The 19,357-nt window shown below is 45.4% G+C and overlaps 1 protein-coding gene across 1 annotated transcript in view; it reads left to right on the forward strand.

The window, feature by feature from the left end:
* LOC106603823 (follistatin-related protein 4) overlaps positions 1-19,357 on the forward strand; it is a 271,754-nt gene that overhangs the window by 232,638 nt on the left and 19,759 nt on the right. The window contains exons 8-9 of the mRNA XM_014197993.3: positions 13,661-13,781; positions 14,984-15,145. Of these exons, the coding sequence (XP_014053468.1) occupies positions 13,661-13,781; positions 14,984-15,145 (283 nt within the window). The remainder of the gene's footprint in view (positions 1-13,660; positions 13,782-14,983; positions 15,146-19,357) is intronic.

The raw sequence follows: 19,357 nt of genomic DNA on the forward strand, positions 1-19,357 counted from the left end.
CGTGAGGTAAACTAACATATCATTAATCAGAGGACTCATGGATCAGATATTATAATATCTGAAAGTTATATTAGGAAAATTATAACTTTGTAATCTGAATATTTTCCTTGGTGCCCCGACCTCCTAGTTAATTACAGTTACACGATTAATCAGTTTAATCGCGTAATAATAATTACAGAGAGTTATTTGATAAACATGTCTTCAGTTTAATGATGCCAAAGACACGACAGTGCTCTCGAGTGGCTAGATATTCTTTACCATTCGGCCATCAGATTTGCCACCAATGCTCCTTATAGGACACATCACTGCACTCTATACACCTCTGTAAACTGCTCATCTCTTTATACCTGTCGCAAGACCCACTGGTTGATGCTTATTTATAAAACCCTCTTAGGCCTCACTCCCTCCTATCTGAGATACCTACTGAAGCCCTCATCCTCCACATTCAACACCTGTTCTGCCAGTCCCATTCTGTTAAAGGTCCCCAAAGCACACACATCCCTTTGTCGCTCCTCTTTTCAGTTCGCTGCAGCTAGCGACTTGAACAAGCTGCAAAAAACACTCAAACTGGACCGTTTTGTCTCCATGTCTTCATTCAAAGACTGAATCATGGACACTCTTACTGACAGCTGTGGCTGCTTCGCGTGATGTAATGTTGTCTCTACGTTCTTGCCCTTTGTGCTGTTGTCTGTGCCCAGTAATGTTTGTACTGTACCATGTTTTATGCTGCTACCATGTTGTGCTGCTGTCATGTTGTGTTGCTACCATGTTGTTGGCATGTTGTGTTGCTACCATGCTGTGTTTTCATGTGTTGCTGCCATGCTATGTTGTTGTCTTAGGTCTCTCTTTATGTAGTGTTATGTTGTCTTTCTTGTCGTGATGTGTGTTTTGTCCTATATTTTTATTTTATTTTACATTTTTAATCCCAGCCCCCGGCCCCGCAGGAGGCCTTTTGCCTTTTGGTAGGCCATTATTGTAAATAAGAATGTATTCTTAACTGACTTGCCTAGTTAAATAAAGGTTAAATATATATATATTTTTTTAAGAAAATAAAGATGGGAAACCATTCAATTCGTAATATTATATTCCTATTTCATTTACAAATCTCATGACGTGATTATGAGACGTGGCTGATTCTAGGGGAATTTTGGTTCGCTACCAATTGCTGTGAAGTCATTACACATTACGATTGAGGCAGCTACAGTAATTGTCTTTCGCTGTCCATGTCACGTCCTGGCCAGTATAAGGGTTAATTGTTATTGTAGTTTGGTCAGGATGTGGCAGAGGGTATTTGTTTTATGTGGTCTGGGGTGGTGTTTTGGTAAAAAGGTGTTTGATTTAGTATTTCCGGGTTTTTGGTTTATGGTCTATGTTTATGTATTTCTATGTGTAGTCTAGTAAGTGTGTTTCTATGTAGAGTTAATTGGGGTGGACTTCCAATTGAAGGCAGCTGTGTGGTGTTGCCTTTGATTGGAAGTCCTATATTAGTTGGGTGTGTTTGTCTGTGTGTTTGTGGGAGATTGTTCTGTGTTTAGCCTTGTGCCTTGCCAGACTGTCTGTGGATCGTTCGTTATCTTGTTTGTTTTTGTGTTCATTTTGGAAAGTTAATAAATGTCAAGATGAGCGTACACATACCTGCTGCGTTTTGGTCCTCCATTACCGACGAAAACCGTGACAGTCCAGTGGGAATTTGATTTGATTCACATGATCAGCGTTTCATGAGCCACACTAAAGAAATACTTCTGGGTCATGGAATTTCGGGAATTTTCTAAATAAATGTCCCCCACGTAATAATTCAACATTTAGCAGAAGCTCTTATCCAGAGCGACTTACAGTAGTGTGGATACATTTTACATACTGGAACCCCTTGGATAGCAAACCCACAACTCTGGCGTTGCAAGTGCCATGCTCTACCACCTGAGCAACACGGCACACATGGTAGAAAGTGTCAACAACCATTCATGATACAGTGCATTCTGAAAGTATTCATACCCCTTGACTTTTTCCCCAAAAAATATGTTATAGCCTTATTCTAAAATGAATTCAATTGTTTTTTCCCCCTCATCAATCTACACACAATACCCCATAACGACAAAGCAAAAACAGTTTTTTAGAAATGTTAGAAAATGTATCAAATACATTTTAATTGAAATATCGTATTTACATAACTATTTAGACCCTTTACTCAGTTCTTTGTTGAAGCACCTTTGGCAGCGATTACAGCCTCAAGTCTTCTTGGGTATGACGCTACAAGCTTGGCACACCTATATTTGGGGACTTTTCCCATTCTTCTCTGCAGAGCCTCTCAAGCTCTGTCAGGTTGCATGGGGAGCGTTGCTGCACAGGTATTTTCAGGTCTCTCCAGAGATGTTCGATCGGGTTCAAATCCGGGCTCTGGCTGGGTCACTCAAGGACATTTAGACTTGTCCCGAAGCAACTCCTGCGTTGTATTGGCTGTGTGCTTAGAGTCGTTGTCCTGTTGGAAGGTGAACCTTCGCCCCAGTCTGAGGTCCTGAGCGCTCTGGAGCAGGTTTTCATCAAGGTTCTCGCTGTACTTTGCTCCGTTCATCTCTCCCAGCCCCTGCCGCTGAAAAACATCCCCACAGCATGATGCTGCCACTACCACACATCACCGTAGGGATCGTGCCAGATTTCCTCCACACATGACGGTTGGCATTCAGGCCAAAGAGTTCAATCTTGATTTCATAAGACCAGAGAATCTTATTTATCATGGTCTGAGATTCTATAGGTGCCTTTTGGCAAACTCCATGCGAGGAGTCATGTGCCTTTTACTGAGGAGTGGCTTCCGTCTGGCCACTCTACCATAAAGGCCTGATTGGTGGAGTGCTGCAGAGATGGTTGTCCTTCTGGAAGGTTCTCCCATCTCCTCAGAGCTGGGAGAACTCAGGAGCTCTGTCAGAGTGACCATCGGTTCTTGGTCTCCTCCCTGACCAAGGTCCTTCTCCCCCGATTGCTCAGTTTGGACAGGCGGCCAGCTCTAGGAAGAGTCTTGGTGGTTCCTAACTTCTTCCATTTAAGAAATACGGACTCCAGTGTGTGCTTGGGGACCTTCGATTCTGCAGATCTTTTTTGGTACCCTTCCCCAGATCTGTGCCTCGACACAATCCTGTCTCGGAGCTGTACGGACAATTCCTTCAACTTCATTTCTAGGTTTTTGCTCTGACATGCACTGTCAACTGTGGCACCTTATATAGACCTGTGTGTGCTTTTCCAAATCATATCCAATCAATTGAATTTACCACAGGTGGAATGAAATGAAGTCGTAGAAACATCGCAAGGATGATTAATGGAAAGACGACGCACCTGAGCTCAATTTCGAGTCTCATAGCAAAGGGTCTAAATACTTATGTAAATAAGGTATTTCTGTTTGTTATTTTTAATACATTTGCAAAAATGTAAAAAGAAACGGTTTTCACTTTGTCATTATGGGGTATTGTGTGTAGATTGATGAGGGGAAACAATTATTTAATACATTTTAGAATAAGGCTGTAACGTAAGAAAATATGGAAAAGTCAAGGGGTCTGAATACTTTCCAAATGCACTGTATATGAAAAACAATTGTCTAAACATGAACAATTATTCATTTTTGTTCATATTTAAGTGAAATGTGCATTCAATTTGGGTTTTAAAACATGTTCCAAGGTCAAATAAATGCCCCCAATCGAATCAATACATATTGGCTAATAGAGCAAAAACTATTCTGGGTGCTGCAGTAAAAGCGTTGTAGGAAATACTCAGTAGGGTCAGTAGGGTCGGTAGAATGTATGGTGTCACTTCATCGGGCTCTGAATAATACAAAGTGTTGCTGGCCTTTTACTCACATGTGGCTTACTGTGCTACAGAAAACCTTCTAACCAAACAACAGTGAAAAAACTGGGGTAAACCAGAAAAATATTGGGGTAAAAAGAAACATGCAAAAACAAAAACAAAAAAAACTGGAGTCTTCTGCTGTGCATGACTGCACATTAGAGTGTGCGTCATCCTGCAGCACAGCATTTTGGGGGAAGTTGAGGTCAGCTCCAATATTGACTATGCACCTAAGAGGGAAAGAGGTTGGGCCATCCTAGAAATGGTTTAATGAAATATGATATTATATATAAAATTTAGCAGACCCTTTTATCAAAGCAACTTACAGCAACTTACAATGAATACATTTTTACGTATGGGTGGTCTCGGGAATCGAACCCAATATCCTAGCGTTGCAACGCTCTACCAATACCAAGATGCATAACACGGTTATAAATGCTTTGTAAATCCCTCAAGTTAATATTATTGATAAGGCCTTTATTAAGCGGTGCATTTGCCACCCTTTATAAAGCACAGGTTTATGTCATATTTGGCAGAGTGGGTTATGTCAAATTTGACATGGGCGTTTATGTCACACAGTTATGCCACATTTATGAACCCTTTATATAGCATGGCATACTGTTATAGGTGATTCATAACACATATGTCGTGTTTATGAAGGCTTAATGAAGCCATTATAAGCTGCAAGTCATTTAAAGCGGGGCCAAAATAATTAATGCGTTTTCTCCATTTTCTCCAAAAACAATTATGCTATAAAAAAATGTAATGAGCATGTCAAACAGGCCTTTTACTTGCCGTTTGGGACTGCTGTGAAAAATCCATTATGTTAACATTCAAACATCTTAAAATGATTTTCTGCTAAGACTATTATGAATACAGTACAGAGCTATTACTGTTTTATAAGCGGTGAAAAGATAGAAGGAACATTTTGGGTGGTTCTTCGCTTTAAATACAAACTAAAATGAAAGATTTATGAAACAATACCATGCTTCTTTATGTGTACAGTTGAAGTCAGAAGTTTACATACACTTAGGTTGGAGTCATTAAAACTCATTTTTCAACCACTCCAGAAATGTCTTGATAACAAACTATAAATCTGGCAAGTCGGTTAAGACATCTGCTTTGTGCATGACAAGTCATTTTTCCAACAATTGTTTACAGACAGATTATTTCACCTAAAATTCACTGCATCACAATTCCAGTGGGTCAGAAGTGTACATACACTAAGTTGACTGTCCCTTTAAACAGCTTGGAAAATTCCAGAAAATGATGTCATGGCTTTAGAAGCTTCTGGCAGGCTAATTGGCATAATTTGAGTCAATTGGAGGTGTACCTGAGGATGTATTTCAAGGCCTACCTTCAAACTCAGTGCCTCTTTGCTTGACGTCATGGGAAAATCAAAAGAAATCAGCCAAGACCTCAGAATTGTAGTTCTCCACAAGTCTGGTTCATCCTTGAGAGCAATTTCCAAACGCCTGAAGGTACCACGTTCATCTGTACAAACAATAGTATGCATGTATAAACACCATGGGACCACGCAGCCGTCATACCGCTCAGGAAGGAGACACGTTTTGTCTCCTAGAGATGAACGTACTTTGGTGCGAAAAGTGCAAATCAATCCCAGAACAACAGCAAAGGACCTTGTGAAGATGCTGGAGGAAACAGGTACAAAAGTATCTATATTCACAGTAAAACGAGTCCTATATCGACATAACTTGAAAGGCCGCTCAGCAATGATGTCACGTCCTGACCAGTAGAGGGAGTATTTATTATTGTAGTTTGGTCAGGACGTGGCAGAGGGTATTTGTTTATGTGGTCCGGGGGGTTATGTGTATGTAGAGGGGTGTTGTATTTATCTGTTCCGGGGTTTTGGTGTATGTTCTGGGTTTTTGTGTTCTAGGTTTCTAGTTTGTATATTTCTTTTTGGTCTGTGTGGCTCTCGATCAGGAACAGCTGTTCATCGTTGTTCCTGATTGGGAGTCATATTTAAAGTGCTTGTTTTCACCTGTTTAGTTGTGGGTAGTTGTGTTTTTGCACTGCTTGTAGTTATAGCCTGCAAAACTGTTTCCTGTCGTGTTTTCTCTATTTTCTTGTTTTTCCGTGTTCACGTGTTTAATAAAATATGATGATGAGCACGCAACCCGCTGCGCCTTGGTCTAATCTATACGACAGCCGTGACAAATGAAGAAGGCACTGCTCCAAAACCGCCATAAAAAAAGCTATACTATGGTTTGCAACTGCAAATTGGGACAAAGATCATACTTTTTGGAGAAATGTCCTCTGGTCTGATGAAACAAAAATAGAACTGTTTGGCCATAATGACCATCGTTATGTTTGGAGTAAAAAGGGGGAGGCTTGCAAGCCGAAGAACTGTCACGTCCTGACCAGTATAGAGGATTATTTGTATTATTTGGTCAGGGCGTGGCAGAGGTATGTTTGTTTTGTATGGTGGGGTTTTTTGTGTATAGCTTAGAGGGGTGTGTTATTTATGTGTTCCGGGGTTTTGTGGTGTATGTTTTAGTATGAGTAGGTTCTAGGTTAAGTTTTCTATGTGCAGATTTGGTTGCTGGACTCTCAATTGGAGGCAGGTGTTTCTAGTTGCCTCTGATTGGGAGTCCTATAAGTAGGTGTGTGTTTTTGTTTGTCACTTTTGGGTAGTTGTATGTTAGCACTTCTTTTGTTTAGCCTGCTACACTGTTCCTGTTGTGAGTTTTGTTTATTCTTTTTTCCTCGTGTTCACATTCAAAATAAGTGATGATGAGCACGCAATCCGCTGCATATTGGTCCACTTTTTCCGACAGCGATTTCAACTTATCTTCTGACGAAGAGGAATGTGACAGAACTACCCACCACAACAGGACCAAGCAGCGGAGAAAGGAGCGGCACGAGGAATATATGGACTATACTGAGAGATGGACTTGGGAACAGATTCTGGCCGGAGAGGGCCCGTAGAAGAAGGCTGGGGTGGACCAGGAACGCTACCGGGGGACACGTCTGGTGAGGAAGCCGGAGAGGCACCCCCAATAAACAAATTTGGGGGGGCACACAGGTAGTTTGGCTAGGCCTAGGAAGAGCCATAAGCCAGCTACCCGTGAGTACATGGAGGAGCGTATGAGGTGGAGAGCGCCGTGTTTCGCTGAGGTGCGCACTATCTCGCCCATACGCACGCACAGTCCGGTGCGCGCCAATCAAGCCCCTCGCAGATGGCGTGCTAGAGTGGGCATCCAGCCTGGTAGGAGGATGCCTGCGCAGCGCGTCCGGTCGCCGTTACGCCTCCGAGGACCAGGCTACCCTACGCCCGCGCTACGTACGGCAACCATCAGGCCCCTGCACAGCCCAGTTCGCCCTGTACCAGGACCCCGCTCGTGCAGGGCTGCTAGTTCTATCCAGCCAGGATGGGTTGTGCAGGCAGTGTGGTCAAGGCCACCTGTGCGCCTCCATGGCCCAGTCTTTCCGGTTCCCGCCTCTCGTGCTTACCCGGAAGTGGGTACCTCCAGTCCGGCACGACCAGTACCAGCAACCCAGACCAAGCTTCCGATGAGCCAGCCTAGTCCTATTCGGCCTGTTCCCGCTCCTCGCACTAGCCCTGAGGTGCGTGTCCCCAGACTGGCACATCCAGTACCAGCACCACGCATCAGGCTTCCAGTGCGTCAACCCAGTCCGACTCGGCCTGTTCCCGCTCCCCGCACTAGCCCTATGGTGCGTGTTCCCAGGCTGATACTTCCAGGACCAGCACCACGCATCAGGCTTCCAGTGCGCCAGCCCAGTCTGACTCGGCCTGTTCCTGCTCCCCGCACTAGCCCTGAGGTGCGTATCTCCAGACTGGCACATCCAGTACCAGTACCACGCATCAGGCTTCCAGTGCATCAGCCCAGCCTCAAGAGCCCGGCACCAGCGTGCAGTCCAGAGTATCCGGCACCAGCGTGCAGTCCAGAGTATCCGGCACCAGTGTGCAGTCCAGAGTATCCGGCACCAGTGTGCAATCCAGAGTATCCGGCACCAGTGTCTAGTCCGGAACCGAGAGAGACTGCCTGCGACCCGGAACCGAGGGAGACTGCCTGCGACCCGGAACCGAGGGAGTCTGCCTGTAACCCGGAACCGAGGGAGTCTGCCTGTAACCCGGAACCGAAGGAGTCTGCCTGTAACCCGGAACCGAGGGAGTCTGCTTGTGACCCGGAACCGAGGGAGCCTACCTGTGACCCGGAACCAAAGGGGTCTGCCTGTGACCCGGAACCGAGGGGGTCTGCCTGCAACCCGGGACTAAGTGAATCGGCCTGTGACCCAGAACTGGGTGAGTCTACCTACGATCCGAAAATAAAAAGGATTAACTGTGTATCGAATGAGTCTACCTGCAGTGTGGAACGGAAGAGGTCTGCCTACGATCCGGAATAAGGGGAGTCTGCCTACGGCCCGAAACGGAGCAAGTCTGTCTGCAGTCTGGAGGGCAGTAGGCCTGAGCCGGAGCCACCTCCAGTTTAGGTGGGTTGGGGAGGGGGGGGGGGGTGTAGCACAGGTGCCGTCGTTGACGGCAGCCACCCTCCCTTCCCTCCCTTTAGTTTAGGGGGATTTTTCTGTTTGTTTTGGGGTATTTACTGGGTTTTGTGTAAGGTGCATCCGGGGTCTGCACCTTTGGGGGGGGGGTTACTGTCACGTCCTGACCAGTATAGAGGATTATTTGTATTATTTGGTCAGGGCGTGGCAGAGGTATGTTTGTTTTGTATGGTGGGGTTTTTTGTGTATAGCTTAGAGGGGTGTGTTATTTATGTGTTCCGGGGTTTTGTGGTGTATGTTTTAGTATGAGTAGGTTCTAGGTTAAGTTTTTGGTTGCTGGACTCTCAATTGGAGGCAGGTGTTTCTAGTTGCCTCTGATTGGGAGTCCTATAAGTAGGTGTGTGTTTTTGTTTGTCACTTGTGGGTAGTTGTATGTTAGCACTGCTTTTGTTTAGCCTGCTACACTGTTCCTGTCGTGAGTTTTGTTTATTGTTTTTTCCACGTGTTCACATTGAAAATAAATGATGATGAGCACGCAATCCACTGCATATTGGTCCACTTTTTCCGACAGCGATTTCAACATATCTTCTGACGAAGAGGAATGTGACAGAAACACCATCCCAACCGTGAAGCACGGGGGTGGCAGCATCATGTTGCGGGGGTGCTTTGCTGCAGGAGGGACTGGTGCACTTCACAAAATAGATGGCATCATGAGGGAGGAAAATTATGTGGCTATATTGAAGGAACATCTCAAGACATCAGTCAGGAAGTTAACCTCTATGGGCTAGGTGGGACGCTAGCGTGCCACCCGTGGTGCACTCCATCAACAGCAGGTGCATTTCAAGAGCGGCAAATTTGAATCCAAATAAATGTCAAAATTCAAATTTTTCAAACATACAACTATTTTACACCCTTTGAAAGATAAACATCTCCTTAATCTAACCACGTTTCACGATTTCAAAAAGGTTTTACGGCGAAAGCATAAATTTAGAGTATGTTAGGACAGTACATTTACAAGAGTTGTGTGTAATGTTTTGTCAAGTCAAAGACAGGGTCACCAAAACCATAAAACCAGCTAAAATGATGCACTAACCTTTTACAATCTCCATCAGATGACACTCCTAGGACATTATGTTAGACAATGCATGCATTTTTAGTTCTATCAAGTTCATATTTATATCCAAAAACAGCGTTTTACTATGGCATTGATGTTGAGGAAATCGTTTCCCTCCAATAACCGGCAGTCAAGTCAGCGTCACAAATTAAATAATTAAAATTAGAAAACATTGGTAAAATATTATATTGTCATTTAAAGAATTATAGATTTACATCTCTTGAACGCAATCAACTTGCCAGATTTAAAAATAACCTTACTGGGAAATCACACTTTGCAATAATCTGAGCACTGCGCCCAGAAAAATACGCGTTGCGATACAGACTAGACGTCATGTTGGGGAGATCTAAAATCGAAAATACTATGTAAATAATCCATTACCTTTGATTCTCTTCATCAGATGTCACTTCCAGGTATCACAGGTCCATAACGAATGTAGTTTTGTTCAAAAAAGCTCATCATTTATGTCCAAAAATCTCCGTCATGTTAGCACATGATCTAAGCCAGCCGGACTTCTCGTCATGAACGAGGGGAAAAAATATATTTCCGTTCGTTCAAACATGTCAAACGTTGTATAGCATAAATCATTAGGGCCTTTTTTAACCAGAACATGAATAATATTCAAGGTGGACGAATGCATACTCTTTTATAACGTATTGGAACGAGGGTACCCAACATGAACTCGCGCGCCAGGTGTCTAATGGGACATCATCGTTCCATGGCTCTTGTTCGGTCAGATCTCCCTCCAGAAGACTCAAAACACTTTGTAAAGGCTGGTGACATCTAGTGGAAGCAATAGGAAGTGCCAAAATATTCCTCAGCCCCTGTGTTTTTCAATGGGATAGGTTTAAAGTCAATACAACACATCAGGTATCCACTTCCTGTCAGAAAATGTCTCAGGGTTTTGCCTGCCAAATGAGTTCTGTTATACTCAGACACCATTCAAACAGTTTTAGAAACTTTAGAGTGTTTTCTATCCATATATAATAAGTATATGCATATTCTAGTTACTGGGTAGGATTAGTAACCAGATTAAATCGGGTACATTTTTTTTATCCAGACGTGCAAATGCTGCCCCCTAGCCCTAACAGGTTAAAGCTTGGTCGCAAATGGGTCTTCCAAATGGACAATCACCCCAAGCATACTTCCAAAGTTGTGGCAAAATGGCTTAAGCACAACAAAGTCAAGGTATTGGAGTGGCCATCACAAAGCCCTGACCTCAAACCTATAGAAATTTTGTGGGCAGAACTGAAAAAGCGTGTGTGAGCAAGGAGGCCTACAAATCTGACTCAGTTACACCAGCTCTGTCAGGAGGAATGGGCCAAAATTCACCCAACTTATTGTGGGAAGCTTGTGGAAGGCTACCTGAAACGTTTGACCCAAGTTAAACAATTTAAAGGCAATGCTACCAAATACTAAATGAGTATATGTTAACTTCTGACCCACTGGGAATGTGATAAAAGAAATTAAAGCTGAAATAAATCATTCTCTCTACTCTTATTCTGACATTTTACATTCTTAAAATAAAGTGGTGATCCTAACTGACCTAAGACAGTGAACTTTTACTAGGATTACATTTCAGGAATTGTGAAAAACTGAGCTGGAATGTATTTGGCTAAGGTGTATGTAAACTTCTGACTTCAACTGTAAGTGTACAGCCACTCCACTGTATTCAATCAGTTTTTTTAACAATAACAAATATCCCTTTATGAGGTCCATAATTTGAGTCACAACATGTTGACACTAAGACAATAATTGGAAATGTATGATCCAGCTGTGTGGTGCCCACCGAAGCCTCCCTCCAAGACCATGTGTTTTCGCTCTCCAAGGCTGACGTGAGGAAAACTCTCAAAACAGTGAATATTCACAAAGCTGACCAGCCGGCGGGCATCTTCTCAAACATCTTCAACCTCTCCCTGTCCCAGGCTGTAGTCCCCACTTGTTTCAAGGTGACTAGCATCGTTCTAGTGTCCAAGAAAACCAAGGTGACATGAAGTGTTCCCACTTCAAGGCCATCATGCCAGGCACACTGGACCCACTCCAATTTGCCTACAGCTCCAACAGATCCACGGAAGATACCATTTCCATCGCTATTCACAAGTCCCTAACACATCTGAACACGAGGAACACCTATGTGACAATTCTGTTAATTGACTACAGTTTAGCATTCAACACAATTGTACCCTCCAAGCTCGTCAACAAGCTCAGAGCCCTGTGTCTGGAACCTACCCTCTGCCACTGGATCCTGGACTTCCTGATGAGCAGACCACAGGCTGTAAGGATTGGCAACAACACCTCCTCTATACTGACTCTTAACCCATGGGCCCTCCAGGGCTGTGTCCTCAGCCCTGTGCTGTACTCCCTGTTCACCCACGACTGTGTAGCTTTGCACAACACCAACTCCATCATCAGGTTTGCTGACGACACCACAACTGTCGGCTTGATAATCAACAACGATGAGTCAGTTTATAGGCAGGAGGTAAGTCGACGGGCATTATGGTGCCAGAACAACAACCTCTCTCTCAACATCAGCAAAACAAAGGAGTTGATTGTTGACTTCAGTTAGCAGAGGAGGGAACATGCCTTGATCCACATCAACAGGACTGCAGTAGAGATAGTCAGCAGTTTTAACACCACCACTCTTGTCAAGAGGGCGCAACAGCGTCTCTACTTCCTAAGGCAGTTGAAAAAATGTGCCATGCCAACCCGGGTCCTCTGCAAGTACTACAGCTGGACCATCGACAATATCCTGACCAGTTGCATCACAACCTGGTATGGGAATTGCTCCATCCACGACCAAAAGGCCCACCATCAAGGACCCCACACACCACAGCGATGAGCTGTTCATTCCCTTACTGTCAGGCAAACGGTATCGGAGCATGAGGTCTGATACCAACAGGCTCAGAGACAGTTTCTATCTACAAGCCATCAGACTGCTGAACACTTGAACTGGACTTACCACCTGATTCTCTGCACTCACGCACGTACACACGCACACACACACCAACACACATTCATGCTACACATCACAACTGCTGCTACCACACTCTTATTTACTATTGTTAATACTCCACAATTTAAATGATTGTCCCCCAATAGCTCCTTCCCCAATACACGTGGAAATATTGGACTATAAATTGTGCCTTCCTGTATTATAATAAATGCTAACATGTTTATTCTATTCTACTGTCATTTACTTTATGTTCGTATTCTTATCTTTATTATTTCTTATTGTTGTTGCATTGCCTTTCATTGGACGGTGTATAACATGTGTATCCTATACATACTACTAATCGAACTTGAAAGTTGTACATGATTTTCAGTATTTCTTGTTTAATCATATAAACCTGTACTGGAACTAAATAAGAAGAATCAGCGCTACACAGTTAAATTGATCTCTTATAGGGATAAACGCTGTAGGATAGATTTTCCTGGGGGCCCCCTCTGGGTGCACATGATGATGATGATGAGTTGGTTATTTGAATCAGCTGTGTAATGCTGGGGCAAAAACCATAACGTGTACCCAGGGGGGGCCCCAGGATCGAGTTTGGGAAACCCTGCTGTACAGTAATTCATCTCTAAAGCAGTGTCCACTGTTTTCATATGTTCCGTAAAGCATTTCTAATGTCCGTCCTAAGTATTTCCTCTTCAATACCTTTCCTCACCTTAAAGCATAGACCATTATGTCCTCATCCACTCCCATCTCGTTAGCCTAATGAGAAGCAGTAGTTTCTTAAAGCACGTAGTGGGACGATCGCTTGCGGCAATCAACTCCAAGTCTTTAGTCTCTGTTTAGAGAGGGATGTGTTTGGTTATTAAGGTAGCTAACTCCACACATCTGCACACTGTCAGTCCGCCACATACTGGGACACCACTGTTTAGTGTCTTAATCCTCCTTAAGCCACGCTGAAACCCCAGGTGAGTTGTGCATCCTGAAAAACAACAACTGGCTTCATTAATCACTCTAATGTTCTTTGTATTTTTAACCCTTCCTATTTATCAGACTGATTGAGCGTGACGACAGGGCTCCAATCCCCATGCCCGTCCCAACATCCAGGGACCACGTTGATTCATGGTCTATATGCTTCTCATCACTCCATGGTCGCCTGTTGTGTGCCCTGCCTCCCTTACCTTCTCTCCTTTTCCCCCGCCCTTACCTCACATCCCTCCCCTCCCTTCTTCCCTCCCTCACCATCCTCCACTGCCACCTTCCTTTTCCCCCAATAGGACTTTGGTGATGACGGCTCCCTCTACATCACCAAGGTGACAACCATCCATATGGGGAACTACAGCTGTCATGCGTATGGATATGAAGAACTCTGCCAGACCCATGTACTGCAGGTGAATGGTTAGTAATGGCATATACTTGACATTTCATGGTCATTTGATGGCATGTGTTCACCAGAATTTTGACCTGACTAAATGTGGTACAGTTGCAGTGCAATCATCGCTGCGTTCAATGTTAGATTCTTTTTTATGTTGTTGGTTTTTGAATAGATGACAAATAGTTTGAATAGATAAATAGTTTGAATAGATTACAAATCATTTGAATAGATAACAAATAGTTTTAATAGATAACAAATAGTTTTAATAGATAACAAATAGTTTGAATAGATAACAAATAGTTTGAACAAATAGTTTGAATAGATAACAAAAAGTTAGATGCTTTCGTGGATGAAGGACCTTCCAGGGTCAGGACTGGCAATCCATATATAATCCACATATTATCATAGAACCCAAATCAAGTCTATACCCATGGTGTTTTACTCACCCTACTCAGATGATTCCACCCTGAGCATGTACAGTGTTATATCTACAGTACATCAAATAGCCAGCAGGAATCAGCTCAGAGGGGCTGGCTGCAGACACTTTGCAAAACACACTGCTCTACAAAATCATTCCCATAAGTCTTTTTTTGCTGAGTCTACGTGTGATTACTGGGCCTTCCTCTTCATTGAGGACCTTGGGAGAGCCGTTTGTACCGTCTGTACTGTATCAAATCAAAGATAACAATCTCAATTTCCCGAGCTTTATTTCATTGCTCGCACAGATATGCATAGACAAAAATAGCCTGAAATGATTTTCAATTAACAAGGATTATAGGCGTGATTGTGTGTTGTAAGGCAGGATTTAGGCTAATTGCAAAATGATACAGCTGTATCTGAGACATTCAGTTGAAGAGGGAGGGAAATGTTTGCTTCCTGGAAGGCAGGTTATCTTCAAAGACAATTACCATGTGATTGTGTTTGGATATGAAGTGTTTCACCTGTAAATAATGACTGGGGCTACTCAACAAAGTGGATTTTCTTGCCTCTCCTATATTGTGTGTGCCTTCAGATTCACCTTCTTAACTTCCTTCAACAGTGGACTTATTTGGTGTTATAAACATTTGCGCTGGACTCAGTGCCTGTAGCTATGTGTGATTTTGTGTGGTACTAGTGTGAAATGAAAGCCTTTCTGCCTGGTGTGCTTGTGTAATTATACCTCCCTGACTCCACTCTATTGTGGCTATGTTTGTCTCTTTGTGTGTGTGTGTGTCTATGTATCCAGTTCCCCCAGTGATCCTGGTCTACCCAGAGACGCAGGCCCAGGAGCCTGGTGTGTCTGCCAGTCTGCACTGCCACGCCGACGGCATCCCAGACCCTAAGATTCTGTGGCTGAAGAACGGCATGGACCTGCAGCCCAGACCCTCCAAGCAGCTCTCCCTCATCGGTAAGGCACCAGGCTACTCCTGCCCACACTCACAAGACTGTATGTGTTCTAAATTACACCCTATTCCCTCTATAGTGCATTACTTTTGACAAGGGGCCCAAAGGCAATATATAGGAAATAGGGTGCCATTTGAGACGCACTCTGTTATTACCATCACAGCGACTCCTGTTTAGCAGACACACCAAAGGGAACCATGGAGGTGTTGCTATACTACGGGCTCATTCTGTGTCACACCCTCCTGTGTTGCCAAATCCAAGTTTAGGGTCACCGTTTTGATTATTGTTATTTTGCCAGCCACTGATTTTAGAAGAGTAAATATCCAATCCAAGCCTTTGAAGAACATGATAAAGAAAAAGATAGAACAACAGTGTGTGAAAATGAATTATACAGCAGCCAGCCATGTGAGAGAGTTGAACGGGAATTTCAATTTCCGAGGGGACACAAGAGAGTGTCTTTTATGGAGTAACCCTCATTAGATGGCAGTTTACAGGCTGTGTGTGGATCATTACCTGTGGTAATAGCCTGTTATCAGGCTTCAGATTCAGCTGAAACAAGGGAGGTTCTGCAAGGTTCATATATACATTAACATCCTGCAATCCAGCTTCACGGATCTGCCAACTGTCACTCTCACAGCCCAGTTTAGACTTGGCAGATCCGTGGAGCTGGATTCCAGGATGTTCATTTAATTGCTATTTGGGGTAGATCTGAAAATACCCTTATATCTAGTAAAGGTTTAACAGGGTGCTCAAACATAAGAGTCTACAGAATGAAGCCGTTTTCCAGAGTTATACTCTTAGCTTATTTGGCAGAATATTTGAACATTGGATCAGTATATAGGTATTCCAACACAGAATTAGATTAGTTATCCCTCTGGAACTAAGGCTAATGTTGGTCTTGTGGAGCTCACGAATCCTGCCAGGATGAGGGGGAGGCTACAGTACTCACTGATGCTGCCAGGATGAGGGGGAGGCTACAGTACTCACTGATGTTACCAGGATGAGGGGGAGGCTACAGTACTCTCTGATGTTGCCAGGATGAGGGGGAGGCTACAGTACTCTCTGATGCTGCCAGGATGAGGGGGAGGCTACAGTACTCACTGATGTTACCAGGATGAGGGGGAGGCTACAGTACTCTCTGATGCTGCCAGGATGAGGGGGAGGCTACAGTACTCTCTGATGTTACCAGGATGAGGGGGAGGCTACAGTTCTCTCTGATGCTGCCAGGATGAGGGGGGAGGCTACAGTACTCACTGATGCTGACAGGATGAGGGGGAGGCTACAGTACTCTCTGATGTTGCCAGGATGAGGGGGAGGCTACAGTACTCTCTGATGCTGCCAGGATGAGGGGGAGGCTACAGTACTCTCTGATGTTGCCAGGATGAGGGGGAGGCTACAGTACTCTCTGATGCTGCCAGGATGAGGGGGAGGCTACAGTACTCTCTGATGTTGCCAGGATGAGGGGGAGGCTACAGTACTCTCTGATGCTGCCAGGATGAGGGGGAGGCTACAGTACTCACTGATGTTACCAGGATGAGGGGGAGGCTACAGTACTCACTGATGCTGACAGGATGAGGGGGAGGCTACAGTACTCACTGATGTTGCCAGGATGAGGGGGAGGCTACAGTACTCACTGATGTTACCAGGATGAGGGGGAGGCTACAGTACTCACTGACGCTGACAGGATGAGGGGGAGGCTACAGTACTGAGGGAGGCTACAGTACTCACTGACGCTGACAGGATGAGGGGGAGGCTACAGTACTGGGGGAGGCTACAGTACTCACTGACGCTGCCAGGATGAGGGGGAGGCTACAGTACTCACTAATGCTGCCAGGATGAGGGGGAGGCTACAGTACTCACTGGTGCTGCCAGGATGAGGGGGAGGCTACAGTACTCACTGATGCTGCCAGGATGAGGGGGAGGCTACAGTACTCACTGATGCTGCCAGGATGAGGGGGAGGCTACAGTACTCACTGATGCTGACAGGATGAGGGGGAGGCTACAGTACTCACTGGTGCTGCCAGGATGAGGGGGAGGCTACAGTACTCACTGATGCTGCCAGGATGAGGGGGAGGCTACAGTACTCACTGATGCTGCCAGGATGAGGGGGAGGCTACAGTACTCACTGATGCTGACAGGATGAGGGGGAGGCTACAGTACTCTCTGATGCTGCCAGGATGAGGGGGAGGCTACAGTACTCACTGATGCTGACAGGATGAGGGGGAGGCTACAGTTCTCTCTGATGCTGCCAGGATGAGGGGGAGGCTACAGTTCTCTCTGATGTTACCAGGATGAGAGGGAGGCTACAGTACTCACTGATGCTGCCAGGATGAGGGGGAGGCTACAGTACTCACTGATGCTGCCAGGATGAGGGGGAAGCTACAGTACTCACTGACGCTGCCAGGATGAGGGGGAGGCTACAGTACTCACTGATGCTGACAGGATGAGGGGGAGGCTACAGTACTCACTGATGTTGCCAGGATGAGGGGGAGGCTACAGTACTCACTGATGTTACCAGGATGAGGGGGAGGCTACAGTACTCACTGACGCTGACAGGATGAGGGGGAGGCTACAGTACTGAGGGAGGCTACAGTACTCACTGACGCTGACAGGATGAGGGGGAGGCTACAGTACTGGGGGAGGCTACAGTACTCACTGACGCTGCCAGGATGAGGGGGAGGCTACAGTACTCACTAATGCTGCCAGGATGAGGGGGAGGCTACAGTACTCACTGGTGCTGCCAGGATGAGGGGGAGGCTACAGTACTCACTGATGCTGCCAGGATGAGGGGGAGGCTACAGTACTCACTGATGCTGCCAGGATGAGGGGGAGGCTACAGTACTCACTGATGCTGACAGGATGAGGGGGAGGCTACAGTACTCACTGGTGCTGCCAGGATGAGGGGGAGGCTACAGTACTCACTGATGCTGCCAGGATGAGGGGGAGGCTACAGTACTCACTGATGCTGCCAGGATGAGGGGGAGGCTACAGTACTTACTGATGCTGACAGGATGAGGGGGAGGCTACAGTACTCTCTGATGCTGCCAGGATGAGGGGGAGGCTACAGTACTCTCTGATGCTGCCAGGATGAGGGGGAGGCTACAGTACTCACTGATGCTGCCAGGATCCTCTACATCAGGGGTGTCAAACTCATTTCATGGCGGGCCTTGTGTCTGCTGTTTTTTTTCTTTCCCTTTCAATTAAGACCTAGAAAACCTGGTGAGGGGAGTTCCTAACTGATCAGTGGCTTTAATTCATCAATCAAGTACAAGGGAGGAGCAAAAACCCGCAGACACCACTGAGCTCTCCGTGGAATGAGTTTGACATATTTTATAGGGAAAGTAAAACAACTGAATGCATCTTCTGCATTTAACCCAACCCCTCTGAATCAGAGAAGTGCGGGGGGCTGCCATAATCAACATCCACGTCTTCGGATCCTGGGGAACAGTGGGTTAACTGCCTTGCTCAGGGGAAAAACAACAGATTTTGACCTTGTCAGCTCGGGGATTCGATACAACAACCTTCCGGTTACCAATGCTCTAACCACTAGGCTACAATGGAAGTGTTCAATAGGCTCAACTGTTAGGAAAAGGTGCTGTCCAAAGGTCTGACTGCTTAGCTCAACTGGGTTAGCCTAACTGGTGGGTGCTGTCCAAGGTCCTAACTGCTTAGCTCAACTGGGTTAGCCTAACTGGTGGTGCTGTCCAAGGTCCTGACTGCTTAGCTCAACTGGGTTAGCCTAACTGGTGGTGCTGTCCAAGGTCCTGACTGCTTAGCTCAACTGGGTTAGCCTAACTAGTGGGTGCTGTCCAAGGTCCTAACTGCTTAGCTCAAATGGGTTAGCCTAACTGGTGGTGCCGTCCAAGGTCCTGACTGCTTAGCTCAACTGGGTTAGCCCAACTGATGGTGCTGTCCAATGGTCTGACTGCTTAGCCCAACTGGTGGTGCTGTCCAAGGTCCTAACTGCTTAGCTCAACTGGGTTAGCCCAACTGATGGTGCTGTCCAATGGTCTGACTGCTTAGCTCAACTGGTGGTGCTGTCCAAAGTCCTGACTGCTTAGCTCAACTGGTGGTGCTGAATGGACAGCTGCATTATCCCCTGTTGTATGGAGTAAGGACATATATCAGCTCATTATATTTGTCTATCTGATGCATTCTGAACGACTTACCTCACTACAAGTCTGAAAATCCCAGTATAAACTGTCCGTTCCCTTGT

Source organism: Salmo salar, chromosome 04 (genome assembly GCF_965601325.2).
Source record: "Salmo salar chromosome 04, fSalSal1, whole genome shotgun sequence".
NCBI lineage: Eukaryota > Metazoa > Chordata > Actinopteri > Salmoniformes > Salmonidae > Salmo > Salmo salar.